The sequence below is a fragment of the Cephus cinctus genome, unplaced genomic scaffold (genome assembly GCF_000341935.2).
Source record: "Cephus cinctus unplaced genomic scaffold, Ccin1 Ccin1_scaffold1719, whole genome shotgun sequence".
Taxonomy (NCBI): domain Eukaryota; kingdom Metazoa; phylum Arthropoda; class Insecta; order Hymenoptera; family Cephidae; genus Cephus; species Cephus cinctus.
Window position 1 is genome coordinate 29,477 of NW_014333959.1, and position 20,796 is coordinate 50,272.

The following is a 20,796-nucleotide window of genomic DNA, read 5'->3' on the forward strand; positions in this document are numbered from 1 at the left end:
TTTTTTTTTTTTTTTTTTTTTTTTTTTTTTCTTATCTTGTTTCGTTCTTTCAGCTATTCTGGTGGCTATGGGTAATGCCGCTTTCAGAGGAAATTAATTATCTGCTACGAATTCGTGTCAATTTGTTAGGTATATTCGTCATTATTATTATGGTCTATGGTTTGATATTGTATGGTATGCCTTTATGGTATGACTGTGGCCTATGGTATGTATATTAAGGGTTATATGGCCACATGACGTATTTCGTATTTATATATGTGTATATAGCAAGAGCTATGGTCATGTTAGGGGTGTCGTACGATTTTTGTACTTTTTGAAGTTATTTAGGTTATGGGGTCAGAAGGTGGAGAGAGGTTACGTTTTTCTTTGTGTTTTCGTGAATACTGTAAACTTTTTTTTTTGAGAATTAAACAAATTTGAAGACGCTAGTCGATTAAGGTTTTAATACTCACCCCATCAGGATGGTACTTGGGGATGCCTCCGGGGGTGGTAGCAGTCCCGCAAAATTCCGAGAGTACGTCCTGCAGCTTCCGCGTGGAGTCTGTGGAGCGAGAAAGGTTAAAAATTGTGAAGATTCCAAAGAGACCAAACGGATAGAATGGTCGTGAGGCAAAATTATGTAAGAGTCGGTTGATCGAAGGTTCTAGAAGGTTCGCGAAGATTTTGATGGAAGCGGAATTCAGGATCACGGAGGCGGCCATTACGGTCAACAAGAAATCCCCGTGTTCCTCGAGTCTCTACGTAATATCGGTACTTCCGTTTATCTTCTGGCAATGACGTATCAGCCTTTTTTTATCGTCCCAAAAGAGCATCCCCCCGCCCGGTCAACGTTATACATCACCATTGAATCTTTATACCTAAAGAATATATCATCAAATAAAAAAGTGTTAGCAGTAACCATAGCGACGGAAAGATCGAATGAATTGAATGGTTGTTTGCAGAGGAAACAACAGCGATAAATTGGCTAATAATAGGAGACCATTGGCCTAATCTGCTGGTTGACGTCATAATGCAGTTACCGGCCGGCGATATTTTTGGCTCTGTACTATTTCCAGTCTGATTGACGGAGACGACGATGGATCGTCGATCCACGAAATTATTAACAGCCGCGACGTGACGCGGGTGCCGATAAACTGTCGTGGTGTTGCACGTTTCGCACGTTTTGGCAAAATGGCGATATCGGGACGTCAGCTGGGAACGATGGCAGATACAAACCGTAAATATGATCGGACAATATCGGAAGTTTTTGGTATTTGCGTTTGATACGTGAGATTGGTCGTTGATTAAAAAAAAAAAAAAGAAGAAAAATTTTAAAATACGAAAATAAAAAATCAAAGTAACAAGAAAACAATGTAATTTGCAGTCGCTCAATAGAATTTACTGTATAAATTGGCAAGTACAGTTGTATACATATGTATATCGATACTTGCTAATTGGACTGTAAATTCTCCCAGGATGATTAAGAGGATTTGGCAATTCCGATGAAATTTACCGTGTCCGATTTTGGAAATTCTCCATTCGCCATGGTAAACCCATCCTAAGCTGCTGGTTGCCACCCGGTACGACCACTGTGCGAAATTGCACTGTGTAATGCAATTGCGCCCTAATTGGCTCCGCGTGCGCAGCTGGACAATTATAACGCGTGCCATTCGGTCGAATCGAAATGTTAATTATGCAACAGGACTTGGAAACGTTGACGAATTCAACCGTGATAATCGACTTGTCGGTCGTAAGAGATGACAAAGGGCCGGAAAATCTTTGATATTTGAAATTCAAACTTTGAATGGTTGTCAAAAATAAGCCACTCTGTAATGTTACGGATACGTATACATATGTATAGATATAGGTGAAAATTTCCTATAGAGAATTCGCGATTTCAATTTATAAAGGCAAAATATATTCAGATTTTCCGAAATTCCAATCGGATCACTTCGGGGATTTTCGTAAAATATCGGCTGTTCAAACAATATCCTTATGTATGTATTTCTATCGTCTTGTTGATTGGTTATGTCGAAATCGAAATATTCCGTACGACGTCTCATGTGTAAAATTTCGAGAATTGTTTGAATTCAGGGGTCTTCTCGTTACGTATTTCGGTACAAACAAGTCCCCTGATTATTCATCCGGATTTCAGCGATTCACTATACAGACTGTATAAACAGTATGGACCGTACTTACAGGCTGCCAAATCCTGGAGCTGCTGAAACTCCCCAGGTGAAAGCTTATCCCAGTGAAGGGTCATGCTTCCTTACGTGGCTGGGGAATCCTGGAGACGAAACCCAGCTGCTCAGTGCAGCTTCGCCTTCGTCACCTAGAAAAAAGACGAAAATGAAAAAGAAAGATTAAAAATTGCATTAGACAAAAACTTAAAAAAAAAAGATACTCATTAAAAAAAGAAGCACGTACGTTGATGGCAAAGTCAATTATTTATTAGCAAGGGTACTACAGGCAGAATTGAAAAGGTCAAGTAAAAGAGGAAAAAAAAAAGTATCGCGAAAACTCTTCGATTCGTGCTCTTACATAATTCAAGGATCGTGCAAATATATGCGCCGCCACTCGTGAGTAAAATGCACGTTTTTTTTTTAAATATTTTTACTACCGACATAATTAAGACTAATTAATTAACATTCAACTTGGGCGTAATTAACGTATTAACAAATGACTGGTACGATAGTTTATCATCTGCAATGCAAAATCGCTCTCATTTGTAAATTAATTAATTACTGATAATCTATATGTATACCATTCTGCACTCTGATACGAATGCATTTGTCATATATCACGGTAATTAGTTAACCACTAATTAACACCTTCGTCCAATAAATAGTTGATTATCACAGAAGCTCCAGGTGTTGTCAACTAAGCAGATATGTGGTATCGTACCGCGAGTGCCTGGCAGACGTAAAATTATGAGGCGAATGGAATTTTTTACTTTTGATTTAATATGATCGATTTAATTTAATAATAAAAAAAATTCAAAATGCTATTAGTTGTAATGAAAAAAAAAATTAATTTTATTACATACACGAGCGATATGGCACTTCCGTAATTACTATTAGTGTTAATGTTTAATTAGTCTCATTGTCTCATTAAACTTTGAGAATTTTCGAGACTAGTTAGACCGCAATATAGGTATACATGTAGTCGAGAAAGTTCAAGGCTGGAACATTACCGGAGCTTAATCAGCAACTTCGATAAAATCATTATAGGACGTGGCGCTTAATTCGAGTTTCCAAAAAAATCACCGCCATTAACTCCAAAGCCATACGACGAAAAAAAATATATTAACGAGATAATGATTTTCGATTAAATAAAAAAATTCCAATATTTACAAATATTTATGCGAATAACTCATTTATCGTTAGTATTAATATTCGATGATATATCAGATTACCGTCTTTGCGTTGAATCGGCTCAGTCCGCTGCGAGAATCTAAACGGTATCAGTTAGCGAGACGATTATTGGAAAAAAATCTTTTTGAAATTTTTTTTTTCAAAATAAATTATCAGTACCAGTCCGTGTCCTGTAAGACATAGTCTCACTAGACGTACCTGTGCATAATCTTATGTGAAAATTTTTTCATAATTTTTTGAAAATGTTTGAGAATAATTTTAAAAAAATATTATCAGTCATACTTTGGCGAATTTTCATTGAGCGCGTGTATTCCTGCGAATGGGACGCTCGTAGACCGTTATCAAAAATTGTGAATAATTTTGAAAATCGAGAAAACGACATGGATCGATTGTCCAAATGTCTTGATCGAGTGATAACAGTTGCATCGCCTAAGAATGTCGATATATTTTGGCAGTATGAGATTTTAGCACAGCGTGCACTTCTCGGGAAATTTTGCAAAAAATCGAAATACGATCTGAGTTTGTACCAATATCGAGTATCAAAAAATAAAACTTTTCATCAACACGGAATATCATCAGAATCTATAATTATGATGGACGATCCCGAATTTTATCAAGATGTAAAATATATTTTGAATCGTAAGAATATCGATCGAAAAAAAAATATCGTGATATGCATAACCTCCACTTCATGGACCGAAGAGACTCTTTTAAAGTTGTCTCAATATCTCTGGGAATTTAAGGTTTACAAAAAAATTTTTTTAATCAAATAAAAATACAACAATAATAAATCTACCGCAATAATATTTTTCACAGGTCTCGAATGCAATTTTTCTTATAAAATTCAAGACCACAATTCGCATTTATACCTACTGGCCCGTTACGCCCGATATCTGCAAGCCAACAAGTGTCCACCTGGCGGTGAAAGACTGTACTAAGCAAACTTTTACACTGTCGGACATTTTCACGAGAAAGATGCGCAACATGTCAAAATGTCCCATAAAGGCGTCCACAATAAGCATAGGAAGTTCGGTAACGGTTTACATAGAGAATGGCACGAGGAAGGCGAGTATATATCGAGTTTCCATAAATATCCCAGACATTCGTATAACAACGTTCTGGATCCCAGTTAAGTGTTGACACGTCAAACATGCAGGTTAGAGGTTACGAAGGTAATCTTTTCAATACGCTCGCCGAAGCCATGAACTTTACACCGGTTATTTTGACGCCGCCAAGTGCACTGTGGGGTGACGAATTGCACAATGGTTCTTGGACAGGTATTCATGGAAATATAAAAAACGGAATAGCCGACGTCGGTTTCTGTCAGGTATTGCCAATGGCGAGCAGACTGCATTTCGAAGAATATTCCGTGCCGATAACGACAGACACCTACATATGGATATTACCGGAAGTCTCGCCAATAAATTGGAACAAACTTTTGGTACCGTTCAAAATGAACGTTTGGATTTGTCTCGGCGTCGCCACGTTAGCAGCTACCGTATTCGTCTATTGCAGCGCGAAATACAGGTTAGTCCGAGAGATAATATTTCTGACCGTTCAATGTGGTCGACTCGTTTGCCTTACTACCTTTACTTTTTGTCCACAGCAACGTGGAGCCGAATCTTTTGTTTCTCTGGGCATATTTCTTCGGTCAGGATATCGGGAGGAATTATAAGAAGCACGGAATGATTATTCCACGTGGAATGTGGCTCCTGTTCGCCTTCTTCATTAGTAATGCTTATCTGGCGAGTCTGACAAATTCACTAACCTTCGTGATACCGGCAGGTAATGTGGAAACAGTCAAAGAACTTTTGGAGAATGGCATCCCCTTCGGGGGTGCTAGCACCCTCAGAGATTTCTACAAGAACTTCGACGATGCTGACGACTACGAGATTTACAGGAAATACGAAAACGTCCCATTATACAAGTAAATATTATTTATAATATTTTATAATGATATTAATTACAATAGTAATGGCGGCTGATTACATGTATATGACTGCTTCTCATTTGTCTTTTAGACTAATTCCACTTTTCTTTCGTATCGTTAATGGGAGTTTGAACTTTGCCACCCCGTTGTCAAAAAGGAGTACGATTACTTACAAGAAAACGGGACAGTTTCACGTAATGAACGAACGCGTTTTGTATTATCACAATACGTTTGCGTTTCCAAGAGGATCACCCTATATTGATGAATTCAATTTGCAGGTACTAAGTTATGATGTATTTTCATTATTGCTTCTAGTAAAGTCAAACAAATATTTCGGGGATTCCCCGGTCTTTGTCTTTTGTAGATAGAGAGAATCAAGAGTGGTGGATTTATTGAATTGTGGTTAAGCAGAAACACAACGGGACTTGTATCGAACGCAACTTCATCGCAACAGCCATTAAGGTTGATTCACATGTCTAGTATCTTTACCATGTGGAGCATAGGTCTGATGCTGTCAATTATAACATTCCTATTAGAAATTCTTTCTCACGATGATAAATAGTACATTTTTGTATATATACATTTTTTTTTTTCAAAAACCAATTTTTTCCTCCAATTTCATTTATTTAACTACAATATTATCTGATCATGTACGAGGCTTGTCTATCAATAAAAGTATAACGGATGCGTAATATAGTAGAAGTGCGGGAGAAATTTTGCACAGAATCAAAGTTTGTTACGTAAAAAAGAGAAAGAGACACAGAAAAACCAGCACGTGCGCAGGAATTTCATTACTATGCAGAAAGAGTTGCGGTTACTGTTCTACTGTATGCACGGTAGGCACCTAGGTACATCTAATGAATTTGACATTCGCCAAGAAAAGAAATCAAGATAACTAGTCGAGTGGCGTTATTTGGGACGTACTTGAATTGGAAATGTGGACGAGTATAGAAAGTTGCACGGAGTCAGTTGATTAGAATAAAAATCAGGTAGAACAAGGAGAAAAAATTTTATAAATTAAATCTCGCGTTACTACTGGAGTGAAATTAAAGAAATAATCGTATTTATTTTCTAAACTGCGATTTATATCTCTTGCAACGATTTTCTATACTTCATTTCGAAAAGCGACTAGAATCATGTCTAGATTTATGATAATCAGAAAATTCAATGGTATTATTGCGGAAACCGACAACATGGCAAACCCTGTGAGGCTTCTCTAATATCTCGCAGGCTGAACTCTGATTATCGCGATACGCGGTTCTATAGTAAAACAGTGAATCGAATAAACGTAGAATAAATTATCAAGCTTATCAAAGGTCTGATCTATAATAGATTATGATTAAAGGATGAAGAGGGTTCATTAATCGCAGAACCTAATAAAATTTGTTAGTACGACTCTGCGTCGTACCAAAATGGACAAAGTGGTTGGTCTGATGGAAAATTCAAAATATTGAAAAAAAATATGAATCGTGGAAATAAAACCGTACTGATTATGATAACGGTGTTGGGTGTCTTTTTGGCATTATCAAAATGTCAAAAAAATCGAATTAACGGGATCCGAAAGTACTGAAGAAGAATTACTGCGAATGTCGCTGATCCAAGGGGAACATGGATAATATTTTTGAAAACGTGGCCAAGTGTATAGTGCGAGTCGGTATGACAGGCTCGTTCAAAAATCCCGCCGTTTTCTGGCAGTCACAATTTACCGATCAACGAATTCTAATGAGAAAATATCTAAAAATTATACTTTACGATATTCGCATTCATGATTTTCAATTACGTCAAACGCGAATTTTCATTTAGGCGAATCTTTTTAATTATGTAATACTCCTTGACGATGTTCATTTACTCGACGAAATACGTCAGATTTTCGATAACGTGAATATATCGGCAATAAAGCCAAAGTCGTCATATGTCTATTGTCTTTGAAATTTACGAACACCGAACTTGTGACGGTATCAGAACACCTGTGGAAATTAAAGGTAATATATATTCCAAAAATATCTGTTATAATTTTCAGGCATAAAAAAATCTTTAATTTTTCTATTCACAGTTAGCCAATGCAATTCTCCTTTTAAATTCAAAATCCAAAAATCAACGATACCATGGAAATTTATTCCTAGAGGCCAATAAAACCAGTGAAATGTCTACGGAAGAGCGTCACGTTACTGATCCAGGATTGCAACAAGCAAAAACTAACCCGAATATTTTCGTGCGTAAAATGAGAAACATGCAACAGTGTCCCATAAGAGCGTCGACCCTAGGTGTCGGCAGCGCCGTAAAAGTTTATATGGATAACAACGTGAGAAAGGTGAGGTAAAAAAAAGTTACACGATCGACTTAAAAATTTCGAATGATTGCAACACACAATTTCTTCACATAAAAAAAAAATATGGGGATACGAGGGTGACATTTTCAATGCCCTATCTAAGCTCATGAACTTCACCCCCGTAATAATACCACCGCCACCGGCTCTATGGGGCGACGAATTGCCAAACGGTATTCACGATGATATTAAAACCGGAAGAGCCGACGTAGGATTCGGCCAAATAATGCCATTGGCCAAACGTTCGTACCTCGAGGAATTGTCATTGCCATTTACAATTGACTCATACGTCTGGATATTAAAAAAAAAACCCACCGCCGATAAATTGGAGCAAACTTTTACACCCTTATAAAATAGACGTATGGTTTTAATTTTTGATAACCACCATAGTCATTCCGTGTTACACCCTATACGAGTATCTCTACAGTTAATAATTGCAACGACTGTATAACCTAACCTCTCAGACGTTCTAAATATTTTAATCGCCTTTAAAATTCAAAGTAAAACCACCATAAGGATACCTGAGCTACGGAGCATATTCTTCGGCCGATCCGTCAAGCACGAATATCCAAAAATCGGTATGAACATTTTCACAATAACGTGGATCATCTTTTCCGTCATCGTAACCAACGCCTACCCCGGCAGTCTGGTAAGTTTTCTAACGGCCGTCGTCATGCCAACGAAGCCAGAGACAACCAAGGATTTGCTAAAACCAAAAATACCGTTTGCCAGCGCGGCAACCTTGAATAATTTGTACAATTCCAAAGATCCAGATGACTAAGAGGTGTACAAGAATTTCCAGAATATTGTATTGTCCAAATACGTAACAAAATTTATATCTAAAAGTCAGTATCTCAACCTAACCTATAAATGACAGTAGAGCGTCAAACTACGATAAAATTTATTGATGTCGTAAATAGATCACAGTAGACTAATACTTGACTTGATTTCTTTCTAAGGTACGTCCGGGTATATTTCCCTGTGACAAATGCCAATATCACGTTCGCAACTCCACTCAACAACTGCGTTGACATTCAAAGGAAACGTTCATTTTTATATACCGAAGGAACCAGTTCTTTATTATCCAACGCCATTCGTCTTCCAGCGAGGATCGGCTTACATAGACGAGTTCAACCGGAAGGTAACCTAGTAGGATCTTGGTCATCGGTCATACCGACGACAATCTTTCTTCATCTTTAAAAGAGCTCTCCAAGAAGAAGGGATAGACGAGAGAGCCATGGCCGGTGAACGCGAATAACCTCAAAGCATAAAAAAAAAAGACAACATAACCTAAACACATTGGCTTTAATCTTTCAGATAGGCGAACTCACGGAAGCAGGATTCATTCGGTGGTGGATCAGTAGAAATCATACAGGATCTTCTAGGAAGTCCAGTACGTCCGTGGAAGCGGCACTTAAATTCTCGCAGATGGCCAGTGTCTTCGTTCTGTGGTTAATTGGCCTCCTGAGTGCCGTAATAACCTTCCTCGACGAGATAACGTCGAGACGTAACCGAAAGCCAGGCCAGTAAATTTCGCAAATTCGTTTCACGAGAATCACATCGTCGACTCGAGGTTAAATTTTTTTTCTCCAATCCCACAGGATCAATCGCGTATTTAAAATGAGACACGTTGTTCAAGTACAGAAGAAAAACAATTTTCTCCATACAGTTAGTTCGACGTTCGTACGCCAGGGGGTTTCACTGTAACGTGGGGAGATTCAATCGCTCATCGTTTAGCCAGAAAATTTAATACGTTCTTCAAGGACTTCATCTTCCTCCAAAAGAAGATCAAGCGGATACCTTGTACCACGTGATGTGGATGAATGAATATTCATAAGTCCAAGTACAGTAGAGCCTGAAGCGACGTGTGAAGTATTGAGGTATTACAGGACAACCGTTCGGTAGGGTTATGTTGTAGGAGTCGAGATAAAAAGCCAACCACCGGCATGATAAGAGATTCTCTGATCTCTCCCTAATTACACCCTGCGGCGAATCAGCTGACGCTTAATGGCAAATTACATTTTTGCCAGTACCGTTTCTCTTTTTAGAATTTCATCACGATTGTAGCGGTATATGTCTGAGACTTTTCGGACACCCTGTATATACGAAAACGGTCTCGGCATATATGCCAAACGTATATATAAATGGAGCAGTACCGTTTTCGTATGTACATCTACAATATATAATTCGGTATATAACCGTACTATGTAATACATAGCTGTATATAGGATACGTAGAGAACTGTCCGAAAAGGGATTCTCGAGATCCCAATGGGATTCTCTCGAACCCAAAGGACTTTCCAAGGTCCATGGGCGTCACGTTTCCCGATAAATCTCGCGCCTCGGCGAAAATTTAAGCAGGCAAACAACAACGACAGCCGCCACTGCAGCTACAGCCGTTGCCACTTTACGGCCCATAAAGACGGAACAGACCAAAACCGACATTTTCCTACGTTCGGCCTTTTTTGAGAGCCGAACCAAAATGTCCCGATCAAACTGAGAAAATCCCTGACCAGAAGATTTCGAGGGGGTTCGAATATTTTGATCTTTTAAAAAATTCTTTCCATACAATTTCCTGTGACGACATAACCAACGTGATAACCAACCAAATTCATTTTCCACAATTTATTCGATAATTTTGGTAATACTGTAACAAAATGGCCGAACTGCCGTTTATGGTTAAAAAAAAAAAGAAAATGCTTGACGAGCGCGATTAACGTGACTTTCAGCACTGTGTTACTGGTGAGGTAGTGTATTGGGGAATAATAGTAATTAAAGAAATTAATTAATCTGCTTGTTAAACTGTAATGAAAATCAGATTAAACCGACAATAAGTTTAATCGTTTCGCGATTTCGTTTATGCGATCGGATCAACCATTGGAAAATCGCCACGAGCCTGTCCGCTTATCGAAATAGCTTTCGAAATATTTAAATGTTTCGCGTCGCTCTTCGTCCCCTGTCTCGAATAAACTCGGTTCTCCTGCAGACTTTGGCACAACGTCGAGACGTTATTTATTTACGAAACGACGCGAAACCAATTTACAGTCCTTTTGGAATTCTCCCACGTGCCACGAAAACCCACCTGAATTTTACCCCAGAACATGTAACTTCCTAACGTTGAATAATTACGAATTACCACGACGATGAATAACGATGCGGGATCTTTACTTGAAAATCACTCGTAATCATTAAACGTACGCAAACGCGTCTTGAGAAATGGTAAGTGTTATTTTTTATTTTATTATCTCATATCGCCATCCAGTTAATGTTTCATAGATATGAAAGACGCGTGCTCTGCGGTTATTCGTTAAATTAAAAAAAGGGAGGCAACTTTTTGCACAAAAAATTAAAGCCATGCTATAATTTACTCGAGAAATAATTTAGTCATACATTGATGTCCTGAAAGAAAAATTTATAAAAAATAGAAAAATCCAGAATGCTCGTCGAGCTAAAAAAGAATTAAATTTTTTTTCCTTTTGCGTATGAGAGAGAGAGAGAGAGAGAGAGAGAAAGTTTGTAAATGAAAAAGACAGAATTAGAGAGAACACACAATGGGTGCACCTTGGATATGCAATTCGGGTATTAAACTTGTTCTGATTAACTCGATTCCATTACAAACTTTTCCATTCCTGTCTCGTTTAATTTTACTTCACAATACGACCGCAGCGCCACTATAGCTGCATGGTGAGATATGTTGGTATCTCATTTCCGCGGCAATTTTAAAAGTATACCTATCAATCCTCACCACAACTGCTACGACTGCACCTATATTATAACATAAGTCGGTATAATCGAAGAAATTTATAATCAACAACAAATGCGTACTTCCTATTGGAATACGCAATTATTCCGAGAGAAGTTGGAAACGTGGCAAACGCCTAGGATGCACAGTAGTTGACAATTTATATAGCAGGCGGAGCGAGGATCGATATTGCAAAAAGGAAAGGCAGAAAAATAAAGGAAAGTAAAAGAGCGCGAGAACGAGCAAAAAAGGAGAAAATGAGAAAAATAGAGCAAAGTGGAGACAGACAAAAAAGGTAAGAGGACGATATCGAAAGGAAAGGAAGAAAAAAGGGAACTTGATTAGCCAATGCGCGTAGGAGAGAGTCCTCGTTACGCAAAGCATATGGGGCTCGAGGGAAGTGAGTGCGGCAAGAGGATCAAAAGAGGGAGCGGATATTTAATTAAAAGTACAGGGTTGGGCCCGTGAATAAAAGTGACAACGCATTCCTCGTTCTCCGCGAAGCTAGCGGCTAGACAGAGAAAAAAATAAGCAAACCCCCGGACACACTGGAAATTTCCAGTACAGTGCATTGGTACCCTGCAGTCGAATAGTATCTGCGTGTGAGGAAAAAAAAGGTCGAAAAAAAAAATTCAAAACTAAATTAAACCACCAGCGAACATATAATGAAAAGTCACCCTGAATCCGGATGAGTATACCGTTTGGACCTAGAAGAGCCCATATTCACCCTTGGTCCTGCAAAATCTCATCCCGTAGCGCCGAGGCATTCGAGAGGCGAAAATAAGGAAGCGTTACTGATTACCACTATAAATCTTTCTGGCAGAGTAAAGAGGGGGTAGGAGGTTCAGAGAGGAGCGAGAGAGAGAGAGAGAGAGAGAGAGAGAGACGTGGGTGAAGCGAGAAAAAGGGCGAGGGAGAAACAATGCAAGGTAAATGCGAAGAAGTAGGGTACAAGTAAGAGGGTTCAGCTCGGACAGCAACCGCCTATCTACTTTATCGACAGTTCTGACGATACGGTAGGGATCTGCAAATCTTTTATAGTTCCTCGAGCTCGTCCTAGCCACTCGTTACGTCGCGCGATCAAAGACGCGTTCAGGGTCGAGAGACGCAGGGCTGGGAGCTTTAAAGGTCCGTGGAGGGGTTCGTCGAGTACGAAGGTAGGGATGCTGGATGCTGGGCAGGAATCAATACGTACTAACCGGGTGGAAAACGTTAGCGCGGCCGGCTGTACCGTGGAAGATGACACCTAGCACGGTATAGGGATGTTTCGCCCGGGCAAAGTCAGTAACCAAAATCCTTCATGAGGATCGTACCCGGCCTGATGCCTAGGTTAACCCGCCACCCTGTTGAAGGCACGCAGGCATCCCATTAGGGTATTACACATGGACACGTGCATGTGGTCTTCCGGAGTGACCCGGACGTACGTATACGATTAAATAGTGGTAGGTTAATTATTCCTGCCGACTTAGAGCTGAAGGCGGCATTGCAATCGTACATTATAAATAGTGATAATTTAATCACGAATCAAAACTACGATTCTCGCTCCAATTATAATAGCTCATAAACTTCATGGGGAGAAAGAAATTTCTATGGATTGAAAAAAAAAAAATTTGTTTTGACGCACAGCCATTCAGCAAGCCACGAGTTTTACACAACGGATGCTTTTCATTCGGATACCACAATGGCGCAACTACCCTTTCGGCTTTAATTCCCTTTTTCTACTTTATAATTAATTAATTCCGCCTTTAAAGCTTTATTATTAGAGCGAATCTCCCGAAAACGTCCTGGCTTCTTGTTCTTTCTCCAAATCCTGCCACCGTGATCGCGCATTTCTTTGTTCCGTTTTACGTCTTTGGTCCGAAAATGACGTACGTACGTCTCTGTGACGTAACTTTTTTTTTCTTTCTTCCCTATTAAGCCCAAAACCACCTTTCTCGCCCCCTCGCTCATGAAATACTGCTGTACACCACTCGTCTCTTCCTTTTCATTAATTTCCCTCCAGCGCGCTTCAAGATTCACAGCGTGAAATTCTCGTAGGGACGCGTCGCGACGACGTCCCGGACCGAGAGATAAATCGTGTCCGCTCGGCAAAGCCAGACGTCGTTCGCGTTTATAAAACTGACCGTATTAGATTTTGGCGAGTCGTTCACAAAAAGACTATATAATCAGAAATGTGCAAGAAACTTACGACCGAACGTAAAACGCTTTAAGGATTTACGTAAACGGGACTAAAGGGGGGGGGGGGGTGCCACGGAAAAGAAGATGATGGTGAAGGCAACTTTTTACGGTAAGAAATTCAAAGGTGTCATTAATGGGGAGGGTATCGTAAAGGGCACCCTTAACCTAGCTCTGTCTAAAGGTACCCCTAAAATTTCCCACCGCTCCTACTACTTCGACAACCAAGTAATTTTACTACGAAAATTGCGTACCTCAATTCCGTCGCGTTACTCCACTGTATTTACGTCGATTTTATAAGTGGAGAAACGGCCAACGTAAAACGAGTGAAAACGTACCTACCGCCTGTTTCCAACAGGGGGACCCCGGAAATGACGAGTTGCACAAATCAGAATTAATGACTGCAGACCAAATAAACATCCCTAATTGCCATGCCTAACTGGCACGATACCAGAAGTAATGTGACGATCATTCGCGTCCCTAGAAAAGCATTTTCGCGCGAATTACACAGTCGAGGAAAATAATGGCGCGTAGGGTGATATTCCTGGAGGATATAAAATATCAAATGTATATATACGCATATATGTATGTCTTCTAATCAAAATAATACTACCGGTTGGCGAAACCGGATAGCGATCTCGTTATGTATTAAAGGCTAAAACGTTATCCGTGATGGGGATGAAAATATTTCTCTCAAAGGCAGTTGCCAGTCGCTGAAAGCAAAACAGAAAGGTAAGAGGCTATCGGGTTGGTCGTTAGGTTTTTTTTACCTTTTATTTTCCGTCCACTTTGGGCAAAGCTCGTTTCTTTGAATTTCCCAATCCGCGCCCCTCGACCCCCACGACTCTTTTTTTACCATCCTCTCACTCTTCACCCACTCCACGCACCCACGAAAAATCACTTCAATCTGAGATAGATTTAAAAAAACACTGAATACCCTACAAGTGAAATATTGTCGGGAGTAAGAAAAAAAAAATACAGAAACACAAATTGCAACCGCCGTAAATCGTTTAAGAGATAATTTTTCAATTAAATTTCTCGCGACCGACTGCGTTCGCTCATGCGAAATTTCAACGATTCAAAAGTTCGGCTAACCGTTGTCCAAGATGGACGCGCCGTGTAACACGTGTAAAGCGGTTGACGATAAAACCGTACGTGGCGCCACCAGTCATACGTCAAAGGCACGTAGTACACGCAGCGTGTTTGTCCGTAGAACATACCCAGCCGTCTAGTAGAGCCTTAAATACACGAAGTTCACAGTGTTTAATATATGTGTAGTTCGCAAACAGTCGGATCAAAAGTCGGGCTATTTTCTCATATGGGAAATGTGTGTATACGTGACGCCTAAGGTAACCGCCCACGGAGACGACGAAGGTCAAGCGAAGTCTCTTCTTGCTGCGACAGATTACGAGAAGAAATCCCCCGAAGATATACACACGGCAATTACGTAAGAAAATTTGAAAGAGAGATACGTGACTGAGGAAACAAGTTTAGAGTGAAGTTACAAATATTTATCGAAACGTACAAGAAAGTACCTGACTTCGGCGACAGCACGAAATACGTACACAATTGTGTATGCAGAGTGCAGATATTGCATCGAAAGAAATTTCACCGTCATTATTCTCGATGACGTATTTTCATCCTCTCGTGGGATTTATTTCCGGCAACAAAAGGTAAAATAAAATAAATTTCAACTCTTGTACGAAAACGCTATCTTGAATCTGCTTCATTTTCATGCAACCTCGAGCCGTGCTTGTTCATTGTGCCGTCCCGTGATAAAAGGCAAGTAGCAAAAGGGTTCTGACAATAAGTATAGACGGGGTGAAAGAAGGTTGGATGAGAACGACGAATGTTGGTAGAAATTCTCTTTTTTTTTTTAGGTTAGACGAAAATACCTCTCGTTACTCTCTTTTGTTCCTGCGACTATTGGGTATTTTCCGTCGAGTAGCTGTGCACTTTACGGCGTGAATTTAAGCGCGAAAACGACGGCACTTGTCCCAACGGGAAAGGATTCCAATTATTCAAACGAACAACCACGACGAACAAAAGTAAGTACTTCGATTCAGTAATAAATAATTTAGACCTATAGACTATATATAATTAATCTCAATAACTCGTAAACTGGCGTATAATTAATCTCAACAAAATTCAAATTCATTCCGCCGGATCCTCAACCCCACTTTTATGAAAACCATTGTTCAGCTACCGAGTAAAATTTTCAAAAGGGAATAAAAGATGGACGCTTCAAGCAAACGACAGACTGCATATAAGCGTCAGATATAAATCCCTATAGGAGTCCCCGTTACTCGATGCTGAAATCTTGTTAACCCAACCTCAAACCGATCCTTCTCTTCTAGCTCAACATTACTTGGTATCTATCCACCCTCAGCAAGAGCTGACGCCGCCTATCGAATTATATCGTTACGCTTCAATTGGCTCAATTTCTGTCACCCAGTACCCCTAAAGCCGTTACACCATCACCTGGGGGATGTACCGAATCCGGATAAGACTAACGAAAATCGTAAACAAACGAATCAGCCTCACCCACCGATATAGCTGGATGAGCCAACTCCTGTTGGACCGAGTCGTCAACCCTTCTGCTCCAAAAATTCGGTCGTCGTGACCCAGGTCAAAGCAGTCTTCCGACATGAGACAAGACGTCGTCGCAGGAGCACGATAAATCGAAAGAGACACAGCGAGGAGCTATGAAGAATAAATTTAATCGTAACTCAGCGTGAAATAAACAAACAACAAGTATTCGAGTTAAGAGCTTACATACGTTGGATAAAGATGAGATATTTACTATGGCGCCGTCAGCCTCTAGATTAACGTTCGTACACTAATGGTGGATCGTTTATTATCAGCCCTGGGATTACATGGAATTATTACCACTTCCAGCATCGAGTCTCGATAAACAAATTGGAGGATTTATTGGCGCGACCACTGATTTACCGTCGGTCAAATAACGCGATACGTTCGGATATAATTTATACGTTTAACGCGCTAGGAAACCATTTTGCGATTTATATATACGTAACTGGGCTGGGTGAAACGTAGAGTCGTGCTGGTTAATCGAACGATTTGATTCCTTGGGCTGAAATTTTTCCTTTGTCAAAAAAATTCGACTACAATTCAACACGACTAAACCACTTGAAGTTACCTTCGAACAGAGAGAAGTTGTCTTGCTTCGGCTTTCAAGTGGGCTTAAGTTACGAGTGTGTAAAAGCTTCGTGGCGAGCAATCGATTCTAAAGTGTCGGAAAGGTTTAAAGTGGCGATACAAGTGTCTCCTTAAAAATCTAATCACGACAGTTTTTCCCGGTTTTCATAAGCAGATTAGCTAGGCGTTAAATCATTTTTATAATCATTCTGTATGCATACAATCATGCATATGCAGACACAATTGTATATTCAATTTTCTATTGACATATATACATATGATTACATATGTAGATAAAGCATACGTATAAGATACATCACAATTTGGAACAAGGTGAATTTTGAATTTCATTATATTCTTTTGCAATTTTTAAGTGTAAACGATAGAAGAGGAATAATTTCTTTCTATATGGATTCTTATCGGTAATTCTTAAAACATCCCAAGAGCCAATACGATTTTCTACAATTCTTCAGCGTTATATTTTAGTTTGAACGAGTGGCAAATACGAGGATGGATTAATCGTAAAAAGTAACTGGAAATATTACTAGAACTATCTAGTTACGTTATAAAAATGTTGCTCTTCGTGGCGGCAGACCTGTCGCGAAAACTTTTACTCGTGGCTCGATCTAGCGGATTTGCGTCGTAACAACTCGTAACAGTAAATTGGAAGCGATAGGATCGAGACGGACGTGACAGTCGTACCGACGACCGTAAGTCTAGTCTCCCTCAAGTAAACGACGACGTCTTCGTCGTCATCGTCAACGCGTTCCACGATCCTAACAAACACAACCCAACATAACATAACCTCCAAGATCTGGTTACGAGGATCGAGAAAAGGCTCGACGAATCGATACCAAACGACAATCGGATTGATGCTATTCGCTTTGACTGTTTCTAGCTGGTGAGTAACCAAACTAACCTAACCCGTATCAGTGGCACAAAGTCGTTCCCGGTTTCCTTCATCTACTATGCTGTTTAGAGTAGCAGTGACAAGGTATTTTTGGCGGGACTTTTAAATGATTCAACAATAAGAAGCTATTTTCGTTACGGAAGTAACTCCTGCGCGTTCCAAACGTTCCTGATTAATTGAATAACCTGAAAATCCCCTGGCAAATCTCCTCGCCGCTGTCATTCGTTGCGGCATTTTATATTTTTATCGATACGAAATGAGAGCGGGAAATTTAAAATCAATCGAAATTTCCTCATGACCTTAGCCAAAGTAAATATACGAAAAAATCAATAATCTACTGTTTAATAATACAAAAATTGACGTTACTTTTGTCACGTGAATTCGTTGGATCTCCGTGGTAGTTATCAGAGTTCATAAGCTACATGTGTTACGATACTGTTCGTGACCCGGTGAATTGGGAATACTGTACGAGGCAGGAATTGAAACGGTTGGCTCAGAATCAGCTGATCCTCGTCACACAACTGACCACCTTAGCCAAGTGACACGTGGTTCGCGAACGTGTGACAATTTACGTGGCGTAATCGTCAATGCGTCTTCGTCGACGTGACCGATTCTCCTGGGGTCAATAAAGATCGTCGCATGATCGTCGACGTCACCTCGATCCCGCCAGAACACTCAGTTGCATCGAGGGCCGTCAGTGAAAAAGGAAGTCGATAAATACGCAGAAGCAGACGTCACGATACCTTTTCAAAATAAAGTCGGTCAAGTCTTATTCATCCAATATAGCAATTAATCGACGTACAGTATAGACTACGCGTAGACATAGGAAAATTGATAGGCCGAAAGAAAAAGGTGGCGGCCAAGCCCTGTCTCTATCTAATCAGCAGCCGCAGTACGAAAGTACCTATAGAGACCGTAGCCAATAGGAGGATTAGAAAAGGAGACCGATTGGCCGCCACCTTTCCTTTGTTTAATCGAACAGACACTTTTTCAAAGGATCTAAGATATGGATCGCGTGGTCCGTACCGTATTTCGATGGAGTAAGGTACTCGGCCGCCTAAAATTTCGAAATTTGTAAGTCAAAAAAAAAATACGATAAATCTACAAGAAACACCTTTTAAAAAAAGAAACGTATATATCGCGACCGAACCTAAATGCGGAATACGTATGAAACGACCGTTCGGTACGACGGTGCGTGGTATCGGGTTCAGGCGAGTGGCGCCGCGTTGAGAATAGATTTTACGAGGGACCGCGATGAATTTTGCGAGCGCGACCGATCCCAAAGTGAGTTTTCGTAAAAACAAACCGTAAAGAGCATAAGCCACCACCTTTCTGCTCTTCGTTTAAATTTCTTCAATCTGCGTACTACACTGTCAACCATAATAAACGCAGTCGCTTTTTTCTTCTGCCTTCTCACTCTCTCTCGCTCCATCTCCTATATATATCATATACAGTTAAAAGAAAACAACAACAAAAAAAGGTACCACCATCCACCCAGCCCAAGATACCGTCAACAGTATTTGAACGCGTCGACGACGCTATCGTTATAGTATAAACCAACGGGACGACGTCGATGACAGCGTCTTGGCCGTATCCCGACGTCGCTCATGATTTTCACAGCTGGTCGCACGAAACCCTTTGAAATCGCACGTCAGATAGTCGCCAATGTCGCAGTAGATTCCTGACTACGCCTATGGGCGCATAGACGCGAAGAGCGTAAAGTGAATTTGGCATCGCGCGACGCATTGCCACTTGATTTCACGCGTGTCCGTTCGAAGCTCCTACCGCCGTCATATATCCTGCCGTCCTTTGTGTAATCCACGACCTGTCACAGAGTCTCTACAATAAATTTCAGGTGTGACGTAGCACGTGGAGTTTCCATGCGACTGCAGGCGTCACGAGGACGCATTTCGGCGTAACCAAAGGTGCACTAAACCTTGACACTTGGCAGAACGACAGTGCCGCCATCTCCCGAAGGCGTCAATGACAGTTACACGACACTCTTGGCGCTTTCTATGTCTCGCGAGGCTATCGGGATTCAAGTTGACAATGTCGCCGCGATGTAAACTCCCCCATTTTTTTTCGAGATACCAAAACTTCAGCTGTTCGCGAAAGCTGCTTCCGGTTAATGCCAACCGGGTTGATCAAAGTAACGCGGGTTGCAGGCGTACCACCCTGTAATTTTCTCCGGGCAAACTTCTGTCCCGGTAACGCGAGACTCGGCGCACACGGAACACTGGATCTAGATAAAGGCCCAGTGGCGTAGGTAATGGCTGTACCGGATAATTGTTTCCCGCTTGCATAATGCCCGATCTCGAGGGACGGAACTGGAACAGAGTTTCTCTATTGCCCTAAGGATTTTCCAGCGTCCTATTCTTCCGGTCTAGCCTCTCCCGAGATATCTAGTTCCTATTATGCATATACATATATATATATATATACAGTGTCCACGGAACACTGGTGAGTTTCACTTGAAAGCGTGGAATGGTCCAAATAAATAATGCAATTGTTATTGGCTCCTGGGTCCGCGTACGCAGCCCATGCACGCGTATGCGCGTATAGACCTAAAAGGGAGAGAGAGAGAGAGAGAGAGAGAGAGAGAGAGAGAGAGAGAGAGAGAGAGAGAGAAGGGAGGAGGAGAGGAAGAGAACGAGAGAAAACGGCGTGGCCCGTTATTCTGGGCTCTTGCGTTACCATGACTACGTATCCTCCGTTGGCTGACCTTGAAAAGGGGATGTCGACAAAGGGAGTCGGGGAGAGCGAGAGGAACGAGTGGCACGCCCCGTGGAAACTGGTATACCCCCGGGGATCGCGAATATCCTCTTTCAGGCCACCCTCGTGGCTAATTAGTAAAAGAGAGAGAGAGAGAGAGAGAGAGAGAGAGAAAAATAATTCAAATTATCCTAACGACGTTAACCCCGTTCTGCGACCGATCGTTCTTAGAACGTATCTACTCGTCCTTATCTTTAAGAACGTCGAGGACTCTGCACAATTTCGACTTCATCTCCCCGAGATTCATTCTCACTGACCCACTTATTATATTACACCATACCGTTCGAGGGCCATCGTCTATACACAATCCCCCCAATTTCATCCAATGTGGGATAGAGGATCCAAGACAATTTTATATAAGAGCCTCTCGTATCCACTGGTGTTCTGATATCCGTATCATACTTTTTTTTTTCTCGAATCTGAACCCTTT

The 20,796-nt window shown here is 40.7% G+C and overlaps 3 protein-coding genes and 1 long non-coding RNA gene across 7 annotated transcripts in view; 3 read left to right on the forward strand and 1 right to left on the reverse strand.

Moving 5' to 3' along the window:
• LOC107273553 (diacylglycerol kinase 1) overlaps positions 1–20,796 on the reverse strand; it is a 47,374-nt gene that overhangs the window by 23,466 nt on the left and 3,112 nt on the right. For both annotated transcript variants that reach the window (XM_025090931.1, XM_025090930.1), the window contains exons 2-3: positions 2,179–2,311; positions 453–541 (exon numbers count right to left, since the gene is read on the reverse strand). In XM_025090931.1, coding sequence (XP_024946699.1) covers positions 453–541; positions 2,179–2,242 — 153 coding nt within the window. In that variant the 5' untranslated portion in view covers positions 2,243–2,311. The remainder of the gene's footprint in view (positions 1–452; positions 542–2,178; positions 2,312–20,796) is intronic.
• LOC112495216 (glutamate receptor ionotropic, delta-1-like) lies at positions 4,103–5,928 on the forward strand. Its single transcript, XM_025090935.1, has 4 exons — positions 4,103–4,880; positions 4,960–5,280; positions 5,375–5,561; positions 5,648–5,928. The coding sequence occupies exons 1-4, from the start codon at positions 4,504–4,506 to the stop codon at positions 5,843–5,845; spliced, it is 1,083 nt and encodes a 360-aa protein (XP_024946703.1). The 5' UTR covers positions 4,103–4,503; the 3' UTR covers positions 5,846–5,928.
• LOC112495217 lies at positions 8,162–10,363 on the forward strand. 3 transcript variants are annotated; one of them, XM_025090937.1, is made up of 4 exons: positions 8,162–8,258; positions 8,569–8,750; positions 8,927–9,131; positions 9,211–10,363. In XM_025090937.1, the coding sequence occupies exons 2-4, from the start codon at positions 8,598–8,600 to the stop codon at positions 9,231–9,233; spliced, it is 381 nt and encodes a 126-aa protein (XP_024946705.1). In that variant the 5' UTR covers positions 8,162–8,258; positions 8,569–8,597; the 3' UTR covers positions 9,234–10,363. The 3 variants fall into 3 exon arrangements, 2 of the variants coding, with proteins under 2 accessions (XP_024946705.1, XP_024946704.1); XM_025090936.1 differs by having other exon boundaries at positions 8,184–8,454; XR_003061572.1 differs by lacking the exon at positions 9,211–10,363 and having other exon boundaries at positions 8,184–8,454; positions 8,569–8,853; positions 8,927–9,125.
• The window catches only part of LOC107273557, a 14,447-nt gene continuing 8,373 nt past the window's right edge, over positions 14,723–20,796 (forward strand). The window contains exons 1-3 of the long non-coding RNA XR_001539269.2: positions 14,723–15,198; positions 15,406–15,573; positions 15,883–17,585. This is a non-coding gene — a long non-coding RNA (uncharacterized LOC107273557). The remainder of the gene's footprint in view (positions 15,199–15,405; positions 15,574–15,882; positions 17,586–20,796) is intronic.

Coding starts and splice junctions, on each gene's coding strand:
- LOC112495217 (XM_025090937.1), top strand. CDS start 8,598: ATGCCAATATCACGTTCGCAACTCCACTCAACAACTGCGTTGACATTC. Junction 8,751..8,926: donor TAGACGAGTTCAACCGGAAG/GTAACCTAGTAG, acceptor TTAATCTTTCAG/ATAGGCGAACTCACGGAAGC. Junction 9,132..9,210: donor GAGACGTAACCGAAAGCCAG/GCCAGTAAATTT, acceptor CCAATCCCACAG/GATCAATCGCGTATTTAAAA.
- LOC112495216 (XM_025090935.1), top strand. CDS start 4,504: ATGCAGGTTAGAGGTTACGAAGGTAATCTTTTCAATACGCTCGCCGAA. Junction 4,881..4,959: donor TATTGCAGCGCGAAATACAG/GTTAGTCCGAGA, acceptor TTTTGTCCACAG/CAACGTGGAGCCGAATCTTT. Junction 5,562..5,647: donor TTGATGAATTCAATTTGCAG/GTACTAAGTTAT, acceptor TGTCTTTTGTAG/ATAGAGAGAATCAAGAGTGG.